The following is an 18,591-nucleotide window of genomic DNA, read 5'->3' as shown; positions in this document are numbered from 1 at the left end:
ACGCCAAGAAAGGGGGCGTGGCTAAGGCGGGTTTTTTCCGCGCCGGGTAAATTTGGGCCAATGGCAAGCAGAAAGCGTCCGGTGAGTGACGTAATGGCAGCCCAATGGAGTCTGGGGGCGGGCATCAGACACGCTATGCGGGTTGCGGGGCCTGGGGGCCGGACGGCTGTTTCCTGTCCTGGTGCATGGTGGTCGGACGAAGGAATTGTTGGAAAATTTTCTCGGAGGTTCGTATATAAATGTGTTTTTACCCAGTGTGCATTATTCTCCGCCCGGCCGCCGCCCTCAGCGCGGCGGCGCGGGCCCGCTTGGGCCCGGGCTCCGGCTCCCGCTCCTCAGCCTCCGCCGCAGGCCCTGCCGATCCTATGGGCCGGCCTCGGTAGCGGCGCCTGGGCAGAAGCGGAGTTTATTAATAACCCGAGGCCGCCACTCTAGGGCGGCGGAGCATTTCTTGCTGGGGACTTAACCCCCCCACAGCCTCTCAGCGCTGCGCCCCGCCTGTTCACCTCAGGGGACCGCCGAGGGGAGGGAGCGAAAGAGGGGAGGGTGGAGCCCTCGGGAGCCTGGCGGCGTTTCTCGGCTTGACCTCCGCGCGGAGCGCGTCCCCAGGCGCCGCTGAGGCGAAGCTCCTCGGGCTGGGACGCCGGGCTCACAGTCCGCACCAGGCCCCAACTGGGGCATCGGCGGCAGGGCTGGCCAGGGGTCCTCTCGGGACCCTCCTTGTAGATCGCGCCAAGAATTTCTCTCCAGGGTCGTGGATAAATTTCTTGTTTCCACGACATACCTTTTATTTTTAGGTCCTTGAGGCCCAACATGAAATATTAGAAATTGGCAATTTTATCATTCCCGTTTTATTCCCCTTTTTTCCTGGCCAAAGAGAGAACAGATCCTTACAGTCGCTTTGTAACATTTTATTGTGTGAGTGAACCGATTTTTATTCCCTCCCCTTTTGCTTTTTAACATTGATTCTTCCCCCCCCCCACATTATAACGAAGTTAAAAAGAGTAGGAAAGAAGAATACCATTGCCAACCATTCTTTGTTTAAAATCAACTTCAGCCTTTGCTTTGGAAGTGTCTAAATCAGCTGGTATAATCAAGTGGGGATATGGTGAGAAATTTTAGATTTTAGGTTGTTGCGGGCTTTGTCCTGAATCTGATTAAAAGATGTTTGTTTTTCTGTAGTTGACCAAAAAACAGTGCAATATTTAATACTTTTTCTGCTGAATACGTAGTTTAAGTTCATTGTTAAGTGTTTAATAAGAAAATATGTGATGAGATCACCCAAAATCACCAGTAAGATACATATCTAATTTTATCCTGGCATATTTTGACTATTTGAAAATTCTGCGATCAGTTGGCTGTCTACAGATATTTGAGTGCCTATATTTTTCACTGTGCCCCTTTTAAAAAAAAATAACAGCTTTAATTATGTAAATAATATACTTTAAAATTTGCTCATTTAAAATATAATTAGGTGGGAGTTTTAGTGTATTAGGAGTTGATTTGCCACAATCAATTTTATAATATGTTCATCACCCAGAAAAGAAGCTATACCCATTAGCAGTTACTAATGTTCCTCTCAACTCTCCTGCCCCCATCTTCAATTTTCAGATTTGCCTATTCTGGATAATTCACATAAATGGAATCATGCAGTATGTGGCTTTTGCCAGGTTCATTCATGTTATAGATCAGTACTTTATTTCTTTTTATTGCCAAATAATATTTTGTTGTGTGAACATACCATATCTTACTTATTCATCTGTTGATGGACATTTGAATTGTTTATACCTTTTGGCTATTATGCATAATGCTGTTATGAACATTCATGTACAAGTTTTTGTGTGGATGTAGGTTTTCATTTCTCTTGAGAGTGGGATCCCACCTAGGAGTGGGATTTCTGGGTGGTATAGTAACTTTCTGTTCAACCTTTTGAATAACTGTCAAACCAAAGTGCCTGCATCATTTTACATTCCTACCAGCAATGTATAAAGATTCTAATTTCTCCACATCCTTGCCAGTACTTATTAATATTAGTCTTTTTGATTATAGCCATTCTAGTGTGGATGAAGGGTATCTCTTGTAGGTTTTGATTTGTATATCCATGGTGGCTGATGATGTTGGGCATTTTTTCACATGCTTATTGGTCATTTGCATATCTTTGAAGAAATATCTGTTTGGATCCTTTTCCCATTTTAAGCTTGGATTATTTGTCTTTTTATTGCTGAGTTATAACTGTTCTTTTTATACTCTAGATAGAAGTCCCTTATCAGATACATGATTTGCAAAACATTCATAGTCCTTTGCTGCACATTGGGATGTTGCTGTGAAGTAAGAGTTCATCATGTTCTTTACAGAAGTATAATGTTACACTACCTCTTATAAGCATTCCTTCATAGGTATAGTTTACACTTTCTAATCTATAGGGCACTCCTTAGATTATTATAGTAGCTAGTTACTGCAAGTACACTGCTAACACTCTAGAGAAGAACAGATTCATGCATTTTATTGTATGGTGATTATACCCCAAATTAAAATATACTATGATCACTGTTTTGGTAAAGGTATAGACAGAGTGTCATGTAAGGCATTCTGACCTAGTTTGGAGAATTCAGATAAAACTTGCTGGTGGAATCATGAGACCAGAAGAATTTAGCCAAGTAAAGAGGAGGAAGAGGAAATGATGTGAATGGCAAAGTTCAGAGGCCCAGATGCAAGAGATACCATAGGCTATTCTGAGAGTGACAAATTACCTACTATCTCATTTAAGAATTGTTGAGCCAAATGGTTAGAAGGTAGATTTCACTGCTTACCTATGTTGTGATGTTAGGGGCATCATTTAACCTTCCTGAGCGTCATTGTTTTCGTCTGCAAGATTGGGATAAAATAGTACTTAATTCATAGGATTGCTAAAAGGATTAAGTGAATTAGTAGTAATGCCTGCATTTATATATTATGGAAAGGTTAGTTATTATGATTATACTTTTTATTTAATATGTTAGTATTTTTGTTAATTATTAAATGATATTTGTATCATTAATTATTGGAATTTTAACCAGTGCTAAAGTGTAGAATGTGAGGAGATTGTAGCTAGAACAAGAGTGAAAAATAGAGTGGGCCAGGCTCAGTGGCTTATGACTGTCATCTTGGCATTTTGACAGGCCAAGGTGGGAAGATTCCTTAAGGCCAGTAATTTAAGATCAGCTTGGCAAGAATGAGACCCCGTCTCTACAAAAAAATAGAAAAAAAATTAGCCAGGTATGGTAGTATGTGCCTGTAGTCCCAGCTACTCGGGAGGCTGAGGCAGGAAGATCCCTTGAGCCCTGGAATCTGATGTTGCAGTGATCTATGCTGATGCCACTGCACTCTAGCCTCTGTGAGTAGAGCTAGATCCTGTCTCAAAAAAAAAAAAAAAATAGAGTGATTGGCTTGTCCTGATTTGCCCAAGATTATCCCAGTTTAAAAACTGAAAGCCTCCCCTCGCCGCCCCATTCTAAAAAAATAAAGCAAAATAAAACCAAAAACTATAAGTACTACGTCCTGGAAACCTCCTCAGTTTTGAGCAAACCAGGATGTTTTTTTATCCTACTGGAGAAATTTAGAGTCCAGGTGGTGACTTTCGTACTATATGGGAAAATGGGAAAGTAATAAAGGTTTAGAAACAGAAATGTGCTATGATACAATTTTAAAGTACTTGTACTGTGTACTGTGAAGATTAGATTGGAGAAGGGTGGGACTGGATTTTAGGACGCTGTTTTAATCAAGTGGATGATGGTAGCTGAATTAATAAGACAATCTGATAAGAGAAGTGAATATATTTGACAGATATTTAGGAAGTAGAGTTAATCATTCTTAATGACTGATTGGAGAATAGGGAGATTTGGGCTACTAGGTTGGTGATTGCATTTATCACTGAGGTAGAAGATATAGAAGAAGAATTGTGTAGGAAAAATATGTGTTGAAAGGAAGGTGACTGTGAACATGTTGGTGACGGAGGCCACTAACCAGTTACATACATAGGCCAGGAGCCCTTAAGAGAAAGGACAAGACAGATTTTAGAGAGCATATAAATCCAGGAGATCTTTGAAGCCATGGAAATGGATGAAATTGCTTAAGAGTAAAGTACATAGAATGAGGGGGTAGGGACTAGGACAGAACCTTGAGGAGCCTACATATTTAGGAATCCGTAGGAGAAAACTGAGAAGGACTAGCTAGGAGAAAATCAGGAGAGTGGGCATAAGGGAAGCCGAGGCAAGAGAGTGATCCAAGGAAGAGATAAAGGCCAGTGGTAATAAATCAATTATGATAAGACTGCAAAGGCCGGGCGCTGTGGCTCACGCCTGTAATCCTAGCTCTTGGGAGGCCGAGGCGGGCGGATTGCTCAAGGTCAGGAGTTCAAAACCAGCCTGAGCAAGAGCGAGACCCCGTCTCTACTATAAATAGAAAGAAATTAATTGGCCAACTGATATATATATATAAAAAAAAAAAAATTAGCCGGGCATGGTGGCGCATGCCTGTAGTCCCAGCTACCCGGGAGGCTGAGGCAGAAGGATCACTGGAGCCCAGGAGTTTGAGGTTGCTGTGAGCTAGGCTGACGCCACGGCACTCACTGTAGCCTGGGCAACAAAGCGAGACTCTGTCTCAAAAAAAAAAAAAAAAAAAAAAAAAAAAGACTGCAAAACATCCATCAGAAATAACTCTTTTTTACTGTTTATTGTGAACATGTCATTTTTTTCACTTTTTAAACAGTTGAGTATAATCACCATAATAAAAATGCATAAATCTTTGGTGTTCAGTTTGATGGGTTTTGGCAGTGTGGACAACTTTTTATTTCAGTGGCAGATATAGAGCATTTCCATCACCACAGAAAATTCTATTGTTCTTTCCATTCAGTCCCCTGACCTTGCAACCACATTCTGTCTATTCATTGTAGATTAATTTTCCCTGTTTTTAGAAGTTATATTAATAGAATAATACAGTGTGCATTATTTTGTGTCTGCCTATTTCCCTCAGCGTAGTATTTTTTAAATTCAACAGTGTCACTGCATGTATGATAGTCTGTTCCCCTTTATTGCTAGATACTATTCCATTCTGTGGATTTATCACAACTTGCTTATCCATTCTTTTATTGATGTTTGTTTGGATTGTTTCTGGTCCAGAACCATTATGAATAAAACTGCTATGAACATTCTTATACAAATATTTTTGTGGATGTATGTTTTTATTTCTCTTAGGTAAATACCTAGGAATAGATGTTGAATTTTATGTTAAAGTGGAGATTAATGACCCATCAGAGCAGTTCGAATTGAGTTGAGGCAGAAACCAGATGGTAGTGGGAAATCAGGAAGTATTCTTAGCAACAACTTTTAAAGAAATCTAGCTGTGATAAGAAGGAAGGAGACTGAGTCAGAGGTGAGATTTTGCTTTTTTGATTTTATTTTTGTGTTTTTAAAGTTATTAAAAATGGGAAGGAACTAGAGGTATATGTTTTAACTATCCATCTTTAGTGCCCTCTTCAATGTACTTTTAGGACAAGATTAGAGATGTTAAGAGTTTTGTATCAGGAATTCCCTCTGTAATTTTCATAATTGTCTAACAATGCTTTGCTTTCTGTACCTGTGACAAGATGAGCAATTTGCGGAATAAAATATTAGCATATACAGTGTTTATCTTGGGGGACATAAAGTATAATCTAACATCACAATTTTGAAATGACATGCTTTTTAATAGAACAACATCAAAAATGGTATTTCGAATATGTCAGAAGCTCTCTCTTTACTCTGCTGCTGCTTTTTTATTTTATTTTATTTTATTTATTTATTTATTTTTTTGAGACAGAGTCTCGCTTTGTTGCCCAGGCTAGAGTGAGTGCCGTGGCATCAGCCTAGCTCACAGCAACCTCAAACTCCTGGGCTTAAGCGATCCTCCTGCCTCAGCCTCCCGAGTAGCTGGGACTACAGGCATGCGCCACCATGCCCGGCTAATTTTTTATATATATATATATATTAGTTGGCCAATTAATTTCTTCCTATTTTTATAGTAGAGACGGGGTCTCGCTCAGGCTGGTTTTGAACTCCTGACCTTGAGCAATCCGTCTGCCTCGGCTTCCCAGAGTGCTAGGATTACAAGCGTGAGCCACCGCGCCCGGCCTATTTTATTTTTTTTGAGACAGAGTCTCTGTTACCCAGGCTAGAGTGAGTGCCATGGCATCAGCTTAGCTTACAGCAACCTCAAACTCCTGGGCTCAAGGAATCCTACTGCCTCAGCCTCCCAAGTAGCTGGGACTACAGGCATGCACCACCAAGCCCGGCTAATTTTTTCTATATATATTAGTTAGCCAACTAATTTCTTTCTATTTATAGTAGAGATGGAGTCTCATTCTTGCTCAGGCTGGCTTTGAACTCCTGACCTCGAGCAGTCCGCCTGCCTCGGCCTCCCAGAGTGCTAGGATTACAGGCGTGAGCCACCACGCCCGGCCTATTCTGCTGCTTCTATTCCTCAAATTCTGTGGCTCACTGAAAGCAAACCAGAATGTACTTACCAAACTTCTCTATAAGGGGTGCCGTTATTAGGCTATATTGTTTGGTGTTTTTTTGTTTTTTGTTTTTGTTTTTTTTGGCACAAACCTCCTATTTATTCATATTGTTAAAACAGCAATAATAGGAATGAAAGCTACATTAGTGGAAAAGGAACTCAGGAATGAGGTCATTAAATATAACTAAATACATTTTAAATACAGATATTATATATTTGCTGATTAGTATCAGGTAAATACCTAACCTAACTATCCTGAATTCTGGTCTCAGTGAAAAAGGTCAGAGATAATGACAAAGAAGGTGCTTCATATTTTCAGGTCCATTTTTTTTTTTTTTTTTTGAGACAGAGTCTCGCTTTGTTGCCTAGGCTAGAGTGAGTGCCGTGGCGTCAGCCTAGCTCATGGCAACCTCAAACTCCTGGGCTCAAGCAATCCTACTGCCTCAGCCTCCCAAGTAGCTGGGACTACAGGCATGCACCACCATGCCCGGCTAATTTTTTCTATATATATTAGTTGGCCAATTAATTTCTTTCTATTTATAGTAGAGACAGGGTCTCGCTCTTGCTCAGGCTGGTTTCAAACTCCTGACCTTGAGCAATCCACCCGCCTCGGCCTCCCAGAGAGCTAGGATTAAAGGCGTGAGCCACCTCGCCCAGCTCAGGTCCATTTTTAAAACAAGATTTTTTGGGGAAATTGCTTTAGTCTTTCTTTTTATCAGAGATTTCTTTTGGTCCTCTTGTTGGTATTCCATTTATGTCTCTACCCTTACATTCTACTTTGCCTTTATTTTTATCATTGGATTCTTGTACAGCTTTTCCAGGCCTTATACGACTAACAGAAGGGGTAATCAGAGGGTATATGTACAGCTTCAGGAATTTTTTGTAGACCCAGAGCAGAACTGGAATGGCAATACAAGGAATGCACACCATTGTCCCAGGCTTGAGCTCCTAAACCGCACAAAGCACAAATGACCAGGTTTTTTGTTTTTTGTTTTATTTTTGGCACTGCAAGGGTCATATTGTTAATGCTACTTTATTGAGGTTTAAGAGGTTTTTTTTTTTGGTTTTTTTTTTTGAGATAGAGTCTCACTCTGTTGCCTGGGCTAGAGTGCCGTGGCATCATCACCCTAGCTCACAGCAACCTCAAACTCCTAGGCTGAAGCAATCCTCCTACCTCAACCACAGGTAGCTGGGACTATAGGCTCGCACCACCATGCCCGGCTAATTTTTTTCTATATATATTTTTAGTTGGCCAATTAATTTCTTTATATTTTTTTAGTAGAGACGGGGGTCTCACTCTTACTCAGTCTGGTTTCGAACTCCTGACCTTTAGCGATCCACCAGCCTCAGCCTCCCAGAGTGCTAGGATTATAGGCGTGAGTCACCTCGCCTGGCAAGATTTTTTTTTTTTAGTTCTTTTTCATATCATTGGTTTAGTTAAGATCAAACCGTCACCAAAATGGACATTCCCAGTGACTAAACCTAGATGTTCATTTCTAAATGCTTGTCTCTGCTATTTTTAACTTTAGCCACAGTAGGCCATATCTCAACTGCCATTTCAAAGGTGTCAGGCTCGACCTACCTGCCAGTCATTTTCAGATATTAAGTTTCTGAATTGTCCTGCAACTGGACAAAGCGTTCAAGCTTCAACATTTCACCCATCCGAGAGAAAATTCTACTGTCCTCATTAAAATTGGTATTATGAATTCTTGCCCCACACTTTACCTTTTAGCATCCTTTGGAGTCTGTGAAAACTCTGCCTCATTTGCCAGCACATTCGAACTACTCTGTACTTAAGTGAATTTCATTTAATCAATGGAAGATGTTTAGTCCCTGGCTGTGCTTTTTTTTTTTTCCTTTTTTTGCCAAACACAAAGCTTTACAAAACTCAAAGAGTTTTGAAAGATAGCTTTCTGCCAACGCTAATCAAAGTAGTATGAATGACCAGGTTAAAATGGAGAACTTTTTCTAATACAAAGCAAATTTATAAGGAAAATTTAGAATTGAGAGCCAGTAATAAAAAGACCTATCTTTTCTGTTAAATGTTTAGATGAAACCTGCCTGAGGTTAGGACCTGAGCCCGACAATTTCTGAAGGCCTGGTTTATGTGCCTTCATGCAAAAAAGACATGTAAAATTTGTTAATCTAGATTTAAAAAATCATTATCACAAAAAAAGATTATTTGCAATTGGATTTCTTGCTTTTATATCTGGACCATTAGATTTATGTTGTCATAATACATTTTTGTAATAATTTTTTTTTTTTTTTTTGAGAGAGTCTTGCTCTGTTGCCCAGGCTAGAGTGCAGTGGTGTCATCGTAGCTCACTGCAACCTCAAACTCCTGGCTCAAGTGATCCTTCTGCCTCAGCCTCCCAAGTAGCTGGGACTATAACGTACCCACCACTACACCTGGCTAATTGTTTCTACTTTCATTAGAGACAGGATCTCACTCTTGCTCAGGCTGGTCTAGAACTCTGAGCTCAAGTGAGCCTCCTGCCTCAGCCTCCCAGAGTGCTAGGATTACAGCCACTGCGCCCAGCCACTTTTTTGTAATAATTGTTGCTAACAAGGTAGATCAAACTTTAAATGTCTATGGCTGAGCACAGTGGCTCACGCCTGTAATCCTAGCACTCTGGGAGGCCGAGGCGGGCAGATTGCTCCAGGTCAGGAGTTTGAAACCACCCTGAGCAAGAGCGAGACCCGTCTTTACTATAAATAGAAAGAAATTAATGGGCCAACTAATATATATAGAAAAAATTAGCCAGGCATGGTGGTGCATGCCTGTAGTCCCAGCTACTTGGGAGGCTGAGGCAGTAGGATTGCTTAAGTCCAGGAGTTTGAGGTTGCTGTGAGTTAGGCTGATGCCACGGCACTCACTCTAACCTGGGCAACAAAGCGAGACTGTCTCAAAAAAAAAAAAAAAAAAAATGTCTAATGCCTTCACGTTTAGAGATGATGGTCTCATTATATTGCTCAGACTAGTCTTTAACTCCTGTCCTCAAGTAATCCTCCTGCCTTGGCCTCCCAAAGTGCTAGGATTACGGGCATGAGCCGCCGAGCCTGATGGCTTTACATTTAAAAATCTGAATTTATGAAGCCACTTAGAAGTTGGAGTATACCAGAAGTAGTTTCTTCAAACCAATAAAGAAACACTTCACATTTTTTTTAAGAGATGAAGAGATAAAATCTGATAGTTACTAATTTTAACCATCAGTTTTCAGATGTTCTTTTTCTTCTTACCAGTAATTTTGGGTATTTTTCACTCTTTAAATTATGAAATCTATCACACAGGAATATAAATACTTGAATAAACACTTACCAATTCAACTTTAACAGATCCTAACATTTTTTGTTTTTATTTATTTATTTTATTTTATTTTTTTAAGACAGAGTCTCACTCTGTTGCCCAGGCTACAGTACTGTGGTGTCAGCCTATCCTCACAGCAACCTCAAACTCTTGGGCTCAAGCAGTCTTTCTGCCTCAGCCTCCTGAGTAGCTGGGACTACAGGCACGCACTGCCATGCCCAGCTAATTTTTTCTATATATTTTTAGTTTGCCAATTAATTTCTTTTTATTTTTAGTATAGACGGATCTCACTCTTGCTCAGGCTGCTTTCTACTCCTGACCTTGAGCGATCCTCCCACCTCGGCCTCCCAGAGTGTTAGGATTACAGGCTACTGTGCACGGCCTAGATCCTAACATTTGGTTATGTGTTTAGATTTTTCTTAATTGTGATGAAAAAATATATAAGATTTACCATCTAAACCATTTTTAAGTATACAGTATAGTAATGTTAACTATATACACATTGTTCTGCAGCAGTTCTCTTAAAGTTTTTCATCTTGCATGACTGAAACCATACCCATTGAGTAGCTCTCCCCTATGCTCCCTCCCTCCAATACCACTTTCCTTTCTGTTTCTAACAGTCTGGCTTCTTTAGATACATCATATAAGTGGAATCATGTAGTATTTGTCTCTTTGTGACTAAAAATTAGCCTATCCCAACCTTATATTCATCAGGAGTCTTAACAGAAGTGTACTAGTATTACTTTGAGGTTTCTCTACTAGCCCTTGGAGGTCAAGGAAGTGTTGAAGTTTCAGCTTGTTCTATGAGCAGTTATAGATTATGGATCCTTTTATACCTGACTGGCTTTTATCATAACACTGATACTTTTGTGTGAATCTGATCCGTAGTCCCCACCTTTGGTCCAAAGAGTGTACATGTGCATACAATTTATAGTGTTTCTAAAACAAAATTCTTCAAGCAACTCTAAACATAAATAGAATTACAAATTATTACTATCTACATGTTGCTCTTTCAAATATTTTTTTTTTTTCTTTTTTCTTTAAGAGGAAATGAAGTCAGAATCTTTCAAATATTGACACTAAAATCAGATCTTGAGAACTGGAAAAGCCCTCAAGAGATCTTCTGGTCCAATTCCCTGGCTCAGGGCAGCTAAATTATCCCAACTGTTTGAGATAACTCAAGGCCCACAGAGATAATGAGGTCTGGAGGTAGAAAGGAAGAAGGGAGTTGTGATGGTGTTTTGTAAAAGGGTTATCCATTCATCCATTTATCTAATACATATTGTGTGCCTACTATGTGCCAAACACTTTTAGGCACTTGAGTCAGCAATGAATAAACAGATAAAAGTCTTTGTTCATTCTAGGGGAAGAGGAACTAGGTAATAAACAGAATAAGTAAACACATGTAATATGTTAAGTAAGAAGCACTATGCAGAAACATAGAGGAGGAAAGAAGGCTAGGGTACACAATGATTGGGCAGTTGGGAGGTGCAGTTTGAAACGGGGTGGACAGGGGAGCTCTCGTTGAGGTCATTTGCGCAAAGACTTAAAGAGGTGAAGGAATGAACAATGAAGATATTGGGGGAAATGTTTCAGGCAGAAGGAATATCAAGTGTAAATGTCCTGAGGCAGCCAAACACTCATGTATTTGAGGAGAAGCAAGGATGCCAGTGTGGCTGAAGTGAAATGAATGAGAGGAAATGGGCAAGATCATTGGCCTGATAGGCCAGTGTAAGGACTTTGGGATTTTACTTTGATGAGAAATTATAAGAGGATTTTGAGCAGGAGAGGGACTTGAGCTATAACTTTTCCCTTCAAAGGGCACTGACCACTGTATTGAGAGAAGAGTGTAGAGAGGCTAACACAAAAGCAGGGAGACAAGTTAGAATGCTATTGAAGTAACACAGAAGAAAGATTGGTTAGTGTGAGATGTAGCTGTATTCAAGATAGATTTCTGAAGATCGAGTCAATAGCATTTGCTGATGGATTGGATGAGTGGGAATCTTCAATGATGTTCAACCCAACGGACTCTAATTATGGGAATTTTAGACATGATATGAAACTGATGGGCAAGACTTGTCAATGTGCTCAGTAATTTACTGTTGAATTATGAGGATTTGCCTTGGACTTTGGGCTAATACTCTTACCTTGAATATTAAGTGAAATTTCATCTTAGTTCCAACACTATTTACATCATTAGCAATTTTTTGTAGTTCATAAATATTCTTTGTAGCTTTTTTCCATATGCATTATTCTTTGTTCTCAAGTGCCTATATTTTCTTCAAGGTAGAAGATGTTGTTAGCCCAAATAAATCGAGATTCTCAGGGAATGACAGAGTTTCCTGGAGGAGGAATGGAGGCTCAACATGTTACCCTATGTCTGACAGAGGCAGTAACTGTGGCAGGTGAGCAGTAATGTTTGAAGGGGACTATGGAGGTTTGGAAATATCATTTATTTTAAGGGAAAATTAAAATTTACAACACTATGTTTACTTCCCAGTTCCTAATTTAGCAGAGGGCAACACAAACCTAAGCCTTTTTACCTTGGTATGGATGCTGGGTACAGTAAGGCAGGGAAAATTTTTTTGTAAATTCTGAAAGAAATCTGATTTGAGTCTAAGTTAAGCAACCTGCCTTTTGCCTAATCTTCATTTCCTTTAAAAAATAATAATAATTTAATCAGTGTGCATGTACAGTAGTTATCTAAAGAAAATAATTATTCTTTTATAATAGATGGTGACAATTTAGAAAATATGGAAGGCGTAAGCTTGCAAGCAGTAACACTTGCAGATGGTTCTACCGCTTATATACAACACAATTCTAAAGGTATGTGCCTCACATATGGCTGATTAGTTAATACCAGCAATTCATAACCTCAGAGTTGGAGCACCCATTAGCTATCTTTCCTCCCCAATCTCTCCTAAAGATGCTGTGTTGCATATGATAATTTAAAATTATTTCAATTTAACTTAAATTTCTTTTGATAATTTGGGGTTACCTTTTGAGATATTTAGAATATCAAAATTAGTAGGGGAGCAGGGAGTGTCTCTGACCTATTTCTAACAAGACCTTTCTTGCTTTTTTTACTTCATTATTATTTAATGTTTTTACCAAATATGCATAAGAGTAAAGACATTTGGTTTTGCTTATATATTAAAAACATTGTCTCTGAATTGGTGTTTATTTTGCTCCAGGAAATAGCCTGGTTCTCAAACTCCTTGTTTTTATGGAACACATAAAAATTAGTACTGAACACATGTATATATAAACAAGGGTCTTGTAGCCCCCAGGAGTGAAAATGACAACTGGCCTCACATGCACTGACTTACCTATCTTCCCAGCTTCAGCTTCCCCATGGTCAGGGTCACTGATTCTAAATAACTCTGCAAGGTATATAGAGGTTCAACTCATGTAGCCTGCTGTGATGAGCCACTCTTCCTCCTGAACTCGTCTAATTGAAAATTGGAGGGGAGGAAGGATGGCTGAGGGAGGATTTTCTGCTTTCTGTAGGATCACTGGATGTGTTATTGAATTGCCTCAGAACATTGAGGGAAGAATCAAGATGAACATGAGCTTAAGTAGTGTATGTTTTTATAGTTGATATCATTTTGAAATTGTATAAAGTTTAAAACTTTTGTTTGTGCTAATTTATTGGCTTGAATCTCTTGTTCCAGATGGAAAACTAATAGATGGCCAGGTCATTCAGTTGGAAGATGGTTCTGCTGCCTATGTTCAACATGTACCCATACCTAAAAGTAGTAAGTATTTAAGATACAGCAAAGGAAGCACTCCAGATTCTCAGACTTTAGTATTTGCTGCCCCCAGCTCACTCTAACTACTTAAACTTGGTCCTGATCCCTTTTCTTCTGAAAACGGAGATCAGTCAATGCCACAGAGAAGATCTAAAGATTATTTTAACTTAACCAAGACTTTCTGTCAAAGATAATGGGAAAGAATCCTGGACTGTACTTTGGAGATAAATGGGCAACAGTCCTAAGTGAATATTTCTGTTATTTGAGCTGAATCCTATATGTCTCTCATTTTCTTCTCTTTTCTCTTTCTTTCAGCTCTCTTCATTTCCTAATATATATTCCTAAAACAAATATTCTAATATCTTTTTACCTTTTAACACTCAGAGAAGTTTTACTGAAATTACTTAAATGTTCAAAAAACTCTTAAAGCAAGTGTAGGTTGTTACATTGTGTTAATGTTTTATTGACCCTATTGTTCCTAAGTGAGTTAAACAGAACACATTGGACAACATGGGATCTAAATGTAAGCATTGTTCTTGAGCAGGGGACAGTTTACGTCTAGAAGATGGTCAAGCAGTGCAGTTAGAAGATGGAACCACAGCGTTTATTCATCATACCTCCAAAGGTAAAATAGCTTTGAAAATACAAATAAAATAAGAGAGAAGTAGGGGTATGAGGGGAAAAAAGACCTGTGTTTAGCTGCTGAAATGTCGTCATGGGAAAGAAGAATTGTGTTTGTTTGTTGAAGTACAAGGCAGCAGACTTGGGTACAGTTTAAGGAAAAACTTTCTAATAATTTGAGCTGTCCAGCAATAGGTTGAAACAGCATACCCTTTACCCCTAGAAGACTTCAAATAGAGGTTACTTCTAAAATATTTGAAAGTTAAATTGTTGATTTTATTTCTTCCTCTTAAATGTAATTTTTTAAACAAGGTCCTTTGCCTATTGTGTTTGTCTTTAATTAGAATTAAATAAAAATTTAAAAAATACCTGATACAAATATGGCAAAATGTTAATGTTTATTAACTTTGTATAGGGAGAACCAGGGCTTGAGATAGAATGTGTAAGAGTGATGAGCACAGCTTTGCAGCCAGACTGTCTGGATTCAAATCTAGGCTCAAAGCTGCTGTTTTTTTTAGCTGTGTGATATTATGCGATTGCTTAACTTCCCTGTGCTTTAGTTTTGTCATCCATAGAATGAGGATAAGTATCCACATCGTAGGATTGTTGTGACGACAGAATGGGCAAACATATGAAAATCACTTAAAACAGTGCTTATTACATCATAAATGCTCAATAAATGTTAGTACTTTATAAAATATTTTATTATAGAGTGACATAACATGTTTTCAAAAGACTGTTTAGTTGTGAAACCAAAGGAGAAAATCTTTTTAAAATTTAGAGTACTTAAATTTGTAAATAAATTTGTTTAATTAAAGTTGAGAAAAGGTAAACTCAACTTTTTTCTTTAGCGATGAGAGTTAATCACAGGTTCATTGTCATTGGCTAGATTTGTTATTTTACAGTGCTATATATATATCTTGATATATATAGTATTATATAATAATAAAAACAACATGGACTTTGGAGTCATACTAACATGAGCTCACATCCTGATTTCTCTACATACTAATTTTGACTGTTGTTAGTATTTTTTGATTTCCTGGTTTCTAAGGAAAGTGACTTTACTTTCCCAAACCTTAAGTTCCCATTGATGCAGTGGGAGTGGTGAATTATACCTGCCTTGCAGAATTATTGTGAGGATTAAATTAAATAACACATATAAAACACATGGTCCATAGGCCGGGCGCGGTGGCTCACGCCTGTAATCCTAGCTCTTGGGAGGCCGAGGCGGGCGGATTGCTCAAGGTCGGGAGTTCAAAACCAGCCTGAGCAAGAGCGAGACCCCGTCTCTACTATAAATAGAAAGAAATTAATTGGCCAACTGATATATATAAAAAATTAGCCGGGCATGGTGGCGCATGCCTGTAGTCCCAGCTACCCGGGAGGCTGAGGCAGGAGGATCACTCGAGCCCAGGAGTTTGAGGTTGCTGTGAGCTAGGCTGACGCCATGGCACTCACTCTAGCCTGGGCAACAAAGCGAGACTCTGTCTCAAAAAAAAAAAAAAAAAAACACATGGTCCAGTGTTCATAATAACTACTCAGTAGAAGTTCATTTCCTTCTTCCTCTCAGCATATAAATGTTTATTAGACTTTACCTTTAATTTAATGGCATTCTTTTCCACTCCCTCAGATAGTTATGACCAGAGTGCATTACAGGCGGTTCAGCTGGAAGATGGCACCACTGCTTATATCCATCATGCAGTGCAAGTCCCACAGTCTGACACCATCTTGGCAATTCAAGCTGATGGCACAGTGGCAGGTCTGCACACTGGGGATGCCGCAATTGACCCCGACACCATCAGTGCTTTGGAACAGTATGCTGCAAAGGTACAGCATTTATTTTACAATGTCAAGAACATCCCAGATACTGGTTCTTTATTTTTCATGAAAAGAAAAGAAAACAAAAAAGAATGCTTCATCAAGGAACTACCAATTCAAAGTCAAAATCAGTCAGCTTCAAAGAGATCAACACTGATCTTAAAGTGAAGTTTAGAAAGAAGTATTGGAAGAAAAATAAGAGAATAGGGCAAGGGTTTATAGAAAAGAAATTGGCTGGGTGCAGTAGCGCAAGCCTGTAATACTAGCACTCTGGGAGGCCAAGGCGGGAGGATCACTTGAGGTCAGGAGTTCAAGACTAGCCTGAGCAAGAGCAAGACTCAGTGTCTACCAAAAATAGAAAAAATTAGCTGGGCACGGTGGTGCATACTTACAGTCCCAGCTACTTGGGAGGCTGAGGTAGGAGGATCTCGCTTGAACCCAGGAGTCTGAGGTTGCAGTAAACTATGATGATGCCACTGTACTCTACTTCCCAAGGTAACAGAGCAAAACCCTGTCTCAAAAAAAAAAAAACAAAGAAAGAAATGGATGGCAGGTAATTCACAAAAAGAGATATACAAGGATGAGTGCCATTAAAGAAATAATAAAGTATAGAGACAACTGCTTATGAATTAAGAAGTAGAAATTAGTGATTAGAAAAAGTGAAAAAGGCCAGGCATGGTGGCTCATGCCTGTAGTTCTAGCAGTTTGGGAGGCCAAGGCAAGATGATTGCTTGAGGTCAGAGTTCAAGATCAGCCTGAGCAACAAGCCAGATCCCATCTTTACAAAAATACAAACATTAGCCAGGCATGGTGGTGTGTGTGTGCCTATAGTCTCAGCTACTTGGGAGGCTGAGGCAGGGGGATCACTTGAGCCCAGGAATCTGAGGTTGTAATGAGCTGTGATGACACCACTGCACTCTAGTTGGGGTGACACAACAAGACTCTGTCTCAAAAAAGAAAAGTAAAATGTTTTTAAGGTTTATTTTATTCCTGTAGGTATCAATTGATGGAAGTGAAAGTGTAACAGGTACTGGAATGATTGGAGAAAATGAGCAAGAGAAAAAAATGCAGGTATGTGAAGCTACTTTATGGAAGAATCTTTCTTAGCATTTCTAGGCCCTTCTATAGATGAAAGCAAGAATAGAGAACGCACTACCTCGCTAGGAAAATTTTACCAATTCAGAAAAACAGTATATGTGTTAGGCAGTACCTTTCTCAAAGTATTGCAAGTCCTAAGGTTCATTAGTGGATGCAGAGTGGCACTAAAGAAATAGAAATATCACAGAAATCCAAGTGGCACTTGTATTCTGGAATTCAAGGAAGTTTTGGAGACAGGCAATCTGACTACCCCCACCATGGCAGTTTGTGGATCCTTTTTCTTCAACTCCATCATTACTTGGACTAACCCTTGCTACTTTACTTTTTGTACCTTCTAGTTTCTTTTGCTTCCAACTTCTAGAGGGAAAATCCAGCCTAGGTAATTATCATTGTTCCTATTGGGCAAAACTTGTTTATACTTTTTGTACCAGACTGCTTCCTGATCTGCAGATGGCCTATGGGTTGGCTTCCCATGATTCAGATGTTCGCCCTCGGTCCAGTCATTGGCCACCCCTTACCTAAGTATCAGCCTAGAGCACTAGTGCTTCCAAAAGTTTTGTAGTAAGTTCAAAGTGGTCACAGATGCATTCTTGGATATCTCTTACAATTCAAAACTTGCATTATTCAAGACTATTTTGAATTAGTGTTTCTGTGTTATTAGGGAGGGGTCTGTTTGTATTGGGGGTATTCTTAAAGTTTATGTAATCATTGTACTATGTTCTTGCTTTAATGCAGCTCTTTATTTTCTCAGCAGTTATCTCTAACATTTTGCTGACTGCTCCTTCCTAGAAGTTTTTTTTGCATTCTTCAGAGAGTTTTATCATATTTAACTCCTATAGTTATTACTTCAGGGCCACATCTTTTTAACTTGAGCATTAACATCACCATTTAATGACTGATGATACTATTAGGAGTTATTATCAAGAAAGATTTTAAGCCGGGCGCGGTGGCTCACTCCTGTAATCCTAGCACTCTGGGAGGCTGAGGCGGGCGGATTGCTCGAGGTCAGGAGTTCAAAACCAGCCTGAGCAAGAGCAAGACCCCGTCTCTACTATAAATAGAAAGAAATTAATTGGCCAACTAATTTATATAGAAAATTAGCCGGGCATGGTGGCGCATGCCTGTAGTCCCAGCTACTCGGGAGGCTGAGGCAGAAGGATTGCTTGAGCCCAGGAGTTTGAGGTTGCTGTGAGCTAGGCTGATGCCACGGCACTCACTCTAGCCTGGTCAACAAGCGAGACTCTGCCTCAAAAAAAAAAAAAAAGAAAGATTTTAGGCTGGGCACAGTAGCTCATGCCTGTAATCCTAGCACTCTGGGAGGCCAAGGCAGGAGGATCTCTCAAAGTAGGAGTTTAAAACCAGCCTGAGAAAGAGCAAGACCCCGTCTCTACTAAAAACAGAAAGAAATTAATTGGCCAACTAAAAATTTATGGAAAAAATTAGCCGGGCATGGTGGCGCAT

The 18,591-nt window shown here is 39.5% G+C and overlaps 1 protein-coding gene and 1 pseudogene across 6 annotated transcripts in view; one reads left to right on the top strand and one right to left on the bottom strand.

The window, feature by feature from the left end:
- Positions 1-126: 126 nt before the first annotated feature.
- The window catches only part of ZNF143 (zinc finger protein 143), a 58,090-nt gene continuing 39,625 nt past the window's right edge, over positions 127-18,591 (top strand). For 3 of the 6 annotated variants that reach the window (XM_076002187.1, XM_076002188.1, XM_012784015.3), the window contains exons 1-7: positions 127-227; positions 12,125-12,243; positions 12,572-12,664; positions 13,513-13,596; positions 14,132-14,215; positions 15,845-16,041; positions 17,029-17,103. In XM_076002187.1, the coding sequence (XP_075858302.1) occupies positions 12,132-12,243; positions 12,572-12,664; positions 13,513-13,596; positions 14,132-14,215; positions 15,845-16,041; positions 17,029-17,103 (645 nt within the window). In that variant the 5' untranslated portion in view covers positions 127-227; positions 12,125-12,131. Of the gene's footprint in view, positions 228-329; positions 919-952; positions 1,109-12,124; positions 12,244-12,571; positions 12,665-13,512; positions 13,597-14,131; positions 14,216-15,844; positions 16,042-17,028; positions 17,104-18,591 lie in introns of those variants that run through there. The other 3 variants (XM_012784019.2, XM_012784017.2, XM_012784016.2) reach the window with 3 other exon arrangements.
- Positions 7,231-7,461, bottom strand: LOC105881976 (UPF0729 protein C18orf32 homolog pseudogene; annotated as a pseudogene).

The sequence above is a fragment of the Microcebus murinus genome, chromosome 4 (assembly GCF_040939455.1).
Source record: "Microcebus murinus isolate Inina chromosome 4, M.murinus_Inina_mat1.0, whole genome shotgun sequence".
Taxonomy (NCBI): domain Eukaryota; kingdom Metazoa; phylum Chordata; class Mammalia; order Primates; family Cheirogaleidae; genus Microcebus; species Microcebus murinus.
This window is presented reverse-complemented; position numbering and strand designations above follow the sequence as displayed.